Source organism: Haematobia irritans, chromosome 4 (assembly GCF_050003625.1).
Source record: "Haematobia irritans isolate KBUSLIRL chromosome 4, ASM5000362v1, whole genome shotgun sequence".
NCBI classification, from domain to species: domain Eukaryota; kingdom Metazoa; phylum Arthropoda; class Insecta; order Diptera; family Muscidae; genus Haematobia; species Haematobia irritans.
This window is the reverse complement of record NC_134400.1, coordinates 216,464,945-216,470,200: the sequence shown is the minus strand read 5'-3', so window position 1 is coordinate 216,470,200 and position 5,256 is coordinate 216,464,945. Positions and strand designations below refer to the sequence as shown.

Genomic DNA, 5,256 nt, shown 5'->3' with positions numbered 1-5,256 from the left:
TAAAAGGAGAAATAAGGAATTGGAAAGCAGATGATATAGAGCTGCTATGCAGGCTGTTAGAAGGAATACAATGGGTATTCTATTGGCATCAAAAACTTTTGGTGTACCCCACACAACTTTACAACGTTATGCGAAGAAACCATAGAAGATATTTTTTAGCAATTAAGCTTGGTCGACGTCCAACATTAGATGCCGATTTGGAAAACGAACATGTTAGATATATATTAGAACTGGAGTCACGATACTGGGGACTAACACGAGCTGACATACGATCCTTATGTTTTCAAATTGCCTCAATAAATAACATACCGAATAAATTTTCTGTAATGAAAGAATGTGCAGGAAGATATTGGTTAAAAGGGTTTATTAGACGCCATCGAAACATAATAAGTTTAAGAAAGTCTACTGGGTCCAGTATGGATCATGTTCGTGAATTCTCTATAGAAAATGTTGATCTACTTTTTAATTTACTTGAGTACAATAAGCACAATTTCCCACCTTCTCGTATCTGGAACGTAAACCGGAATATCAATGGTGCCATCACAGCAACCACAAGTAATTGCATGAAAAGGCAAAATACAGATTGGTATGATTACATCAGCCGAGCGCGGGTCACTGGTTACCATTATTACTTGCATGAGTGCTGGAGGAGCGTTTGTGCCACCGTTTTTTTTATAATCCCTCGTAAAAATTACAATCCGCTTCTTATGAAGGATGCCCGCCTGGCTCAAAGTCGGCATGTCATTTATCTGGATGGGTCCAAATTCCAATTTTTGCGGAATGGTTCAAACACTTTTTAAAGGAATCAAAGTCATCTTCAACCTACCCAATTTTACTAATTCTAGATGGTCATTACAGCCACACTCGCAATCTCGAAGTGCTGGACCTAGCTCGAGCACATCATGTTACCATTATTTCACTGCCTCCTCATTCGTCACTTGAACTTCAACCATTAGACAAAACATTTATGTGTCCTTTAAAAAAATATTACAATGAAGAAATACGAAGATGTATGAGAGAGGAGGGAAGAAAACTGACACCTTATGATATTACTGGCCTATTTAATAAAACCTACTTAAAAGTTTAGACTGGAAAAAAATGGTTTTAGAGTGACAGGTATTTATCCTTTCAATAAAAACATTTTCACCGATGACGATTTCATAGCAGAACAGTTTCCAGGTATATATTTACTTTCAATGACTTAATATGAGTAGAAACTATAAACTGGTAATGTGGTATACCACAATACAATCATATGGTGTACCACATTACCTTCACATTTTGTGAATTCGTGTGTAATGAGTTTTTCAACAAATTCGCAAATATATCTGAAATTATGGCTTTCTTATTTTTCGTTCATAGCAGCTTGGATGGCTAACACTAGTAACATGAATGTCGTAAAATCTTAGCCTCGCCGGACAAAAACTAAAAATGTTGCTATCGAAAAACAAATGGGTATACCACATTTGCTGCACTTACCCTAATTACCTTGCATAGGTTATTTGTAAGCTCTTCTATATAAACCGACCAAGAACTGAATTGGCTTATATAGGGTTTAAGATACCTTACCATCGGCAAGTGTTACTATAACCCGAGTAATTCAATTGTAGATGACAGTTTTTAGTAGAACTTTCTACGAAATCCATGGTGTTTCGGCCTGACCGAACTTACAACCGCAAATAGTTGTTTTTTATTTTATTTAAATAAAAATAATAATAATAAGCAATAGCAAATACCGTCTTATTAATTAAAATCAACTAATGGTCATGAACTAAACTAAAGTTAAATCGGCTATAGAAATTTTCATTGATTTTTTTTTCTGAGAGTGGGTCATAAATTCACACTGGGCTCAGTGGTCATCCAATCCTTTGTGTTCCAATCCAAACCTGTAAACTGATGTCTTTGATGCAGCAAAGACTTATGCTTAAAATTCATACTGGACCCTCATGAACTAAATATTCTTCATGAACTAAAACTAAAATACATTTAAATGGATTATAAAAATTGTCGTTTATTTTTTTCCGATGATCTCAATGATCATCTAAATGATGACCTTGTGATCCATTGGTTTTCTTGGTTTTTCAGACCCGTAAACTGACGTTTTTGCTGCAGCAGAAACTTATGATTAAAATCCATGGCGGAGTTTTGGCCTGGGCTTTGTGCCTTTCTAACCTGTTTTACAGTCTAATGAGAAATAGTGGCCTAATGAGGATCCTAGCTCTATTTGCCCAATAACGATTACTTCCATATCCGTATCAGTGACATAGTCTGGAGAAACCCCACTTGACTTTAATAATTTTTATTGTTATTTAAAAAGAGTCCCATGAGTTTTTGTTTTCTATGGTAAATTCAAGAATGTGTCTATGATGATATCTGAGGAATACCCTGGACAAATATCCAGTTTCCATACCTTCGAGAAGCAAGGGCAAGGAAACACTGGTTAAGCTTTAATATTCTTGCCATCTCTCTTTTTTGACAGGAAACACACCGCCATTCGAGCACAATTAATTAGCACATTTAAACGAAGTATAGTAAACACCAATATCGTCATCATACATACACTCGTCCATCATCACTTCATATCGATGCAAAAACAAAGTCAGTTATTCCCCTCGGCGAAATAAACCCGCCACAATTTTTTCACAGTTCGCACCAAGATTAGCAATTAACAGCTGGCAGGGATGTTAATTGTCAGCACGTTGGACTGGCTTTCTGACTAATATATTGGTGGTGCGGGGCAGGTGGTGATATACTACACATTCATCCATACACGATCAAATGCGCATATATTATAAGAGGCGTTAAATTATAGATCCTATAAAAGATTGTTCCATGCCATTTTACAGTTTAAAGCATTGCGTATCTTGGTTTGGATTAGTGGCTAGAGAGACAACGTAAGACGCTTTTCGCTTGGATTTAAATCACAGGACTTCAGAGAAATTAACATAATTCCTTAAAATCGATCATCATGAAAACTCTACTAGTGATAGTAGCCTGGTTTTGCTTGGCCACCTTGAGTTCGATATGTTGGTCATTGCCCGTATTGGATTCCAGTTCCGGTATTGACAATCAAACCATAGAGGAATTGAAAGCTAGTCTCAATGACACTCCCAAGAATCTGTAAGTGTCTATAACCATTATAATGCTGACGATCCCAAATTTATCTTTGTCTTCTTTTGTTTTGCCTTGCAGTTATGTGGTTAAGGCTGTGGTTTATGAAATTGGCATTCTAACCGAAGTGGGTGAAAATGATACCAGTTTTGAATCTCAAGAACGGGTAGACTTAACCTTCTTCGATGCCCATACCAATAACAGTTTCATCGATTTGGGCAACATTCCTCTACCAATTCAGACAAATGTTTCGGGTCAAGTTCTAACTGGAATAGCTCCCTATAATGTTGGTGCCTTTAGCAGTCCCTCAGAGTTGTTGCAGTCATTACCCCTAACTGGCAGTATTGTCAATATAACACACAGTGACACAGCCTACTATCAACTGACCAAATCCAATATTACCGACGATGCTAAACCTAAAGTCATAGATCCAAACCAAGTTAATAATCTATCCAAAGTTGCCTCTTTATTTCCTTCGGCTAGATTGCCACCCATCGTCTCCCAAAGTAGTAAAACAGATGACTCGTCCAACTCGGTCGAAGACGATTAGCAGAATTTCCAGGTTTTAAGTAGTTAATGTAAATATCAAAAAAAAACAACAACAAAACAAACAAAAATTAGAAATTAGGAAAAGACTGGCACAAATGGAAACTATTGTTATTTACAAAAACAAAAAAGTTTGAAATTAAATGTTTTAGCTGAGCTACACATTAGTACACATCATTTGTTACCCAGCAAAAACTAGGTAACCACATCTCATTACAATTGACATTACCAGGAGTAAAGCTGTCATTACACGTTGCATTACATTGCGGCGAGTTATAATGACTAACTTGTAATGACAAAAATAAATACTTCTCGGTAATTTTCGAATTGTTATTCTCAAATTTTTAGGCAGTTGTAGTTTATATAATTATTCACATAATCGAGCACTTACATAAAAAAATCAAAAAGAATATGTAATGTAACGGTAATTCTGAAGATTTTTCCGTTAAGAATTTTTTATCACAAAGATTTCATAATAATTGTGTTTAATGACATTATCATATTATGTTTTAAATAAATGCTTTCTTATACCTCATTGACATTACACTTCCAAAATGCGCATAAACTAAATTTCAAATGCCATTTGCCTTATAAAAAAGAGACTTAAAATCCAGTTTTAGTAGATTTCGAACCTTATGTGAATTGGCTATTGGATATATTATAACGTAATTCACGAATCCAACTCCCTTACACAACGTACATTTATTTCTATTTTAAGTGTGAAATTAATTTGAGTGTAATCTTATTTAGATTATTTATTAGACTTTTTCTTTATTTATACAATATTCGTTTCTATTCAAGTAGTTCTCCTATTACAGCACCACTCGCCATATTTTGATCCATTGTAATCGGCGATAGAAATCAATATTTTCGAGATTTGGTTGCCTGAGACAATAAGTGGCTATTTTGCAAGCTTTGGTGTATCTACGAATAAGTCATTACATATTAGGTGATTATATGCTTTAAATGCACTACTTATTTTATGGCCGAAAGTATGCCTGGGGAGAAGTACTTTCCTCCTAGGACATGCGTATGTAAATGTAATCCGAAGCGATGCCAATTAATAAGTGGTTATTAATTTTTATATAGGCTTACCTACAAGATTACCGGGTAATGAGAGTTTTTGCTGGGTTATATACTATACATAAATATATATTTATAAAATTGTTGAATGTGTATTGTTGATCAATACCCATGATGAGTAATACAAAAAAAAAAAATATACAAAATTTGAAAGCTTTTAGTTTTTCTTAAATCTATTTTTGTAAATAAATAATGATTGGTCTAAATTAGGGGTTGATTTTGTTGTATCAGATTATAGAAGATATCAATTTTTCTACGGATCATTTTTTTAGACTTATGTCATAATTTAATTTATTGCATATAGGAGGTCAATTGGCGTCAAATGTGAAATTTAGAGATTTTTTGCGTATACAAATAAATAAGATAATTTATATAATTTAACTTATATAATATAATTTTCTATAGAAATACAATTTTGACAAAATTTTCTATAGAAATAAAATTTTGACAAAATTTCCTATAGGAATAAAATTCTATAGAAATAAAATTTTTACAAAATTTTCTATAGAAATAAAA

General features: G+C 33.8%; 1 protein-coding gene across 1 annotated transcript; it reads left to right on the top strand.

Annotated features, from left to right (window-relative positions):
• The first annotated feature begins 2,826 nt into the window (after positions 1 to 2,826).
• On the top strand, positions 2,827 to 4,893 carry LOC142234884 (uncharacterized). The gene is made up of 2 exons (XM_075306092.1): positions 2,827 to 3,120; positions 3,193 to 4,893. Exons 1-2 carry the CDS (start codon positions 2,969 to 2,971, stop codon positions 3,659 to 3,661), a joined length of 621 nt encoding a protein of 206 aa, XP_075162207.1. The 5' UTR covers positions 2,827 to 2,968; the 3' UTR covers positions 3,662 to 4,893.
• Positions 4,894 to 5,256: the final 363 nt, after the last annotated feature.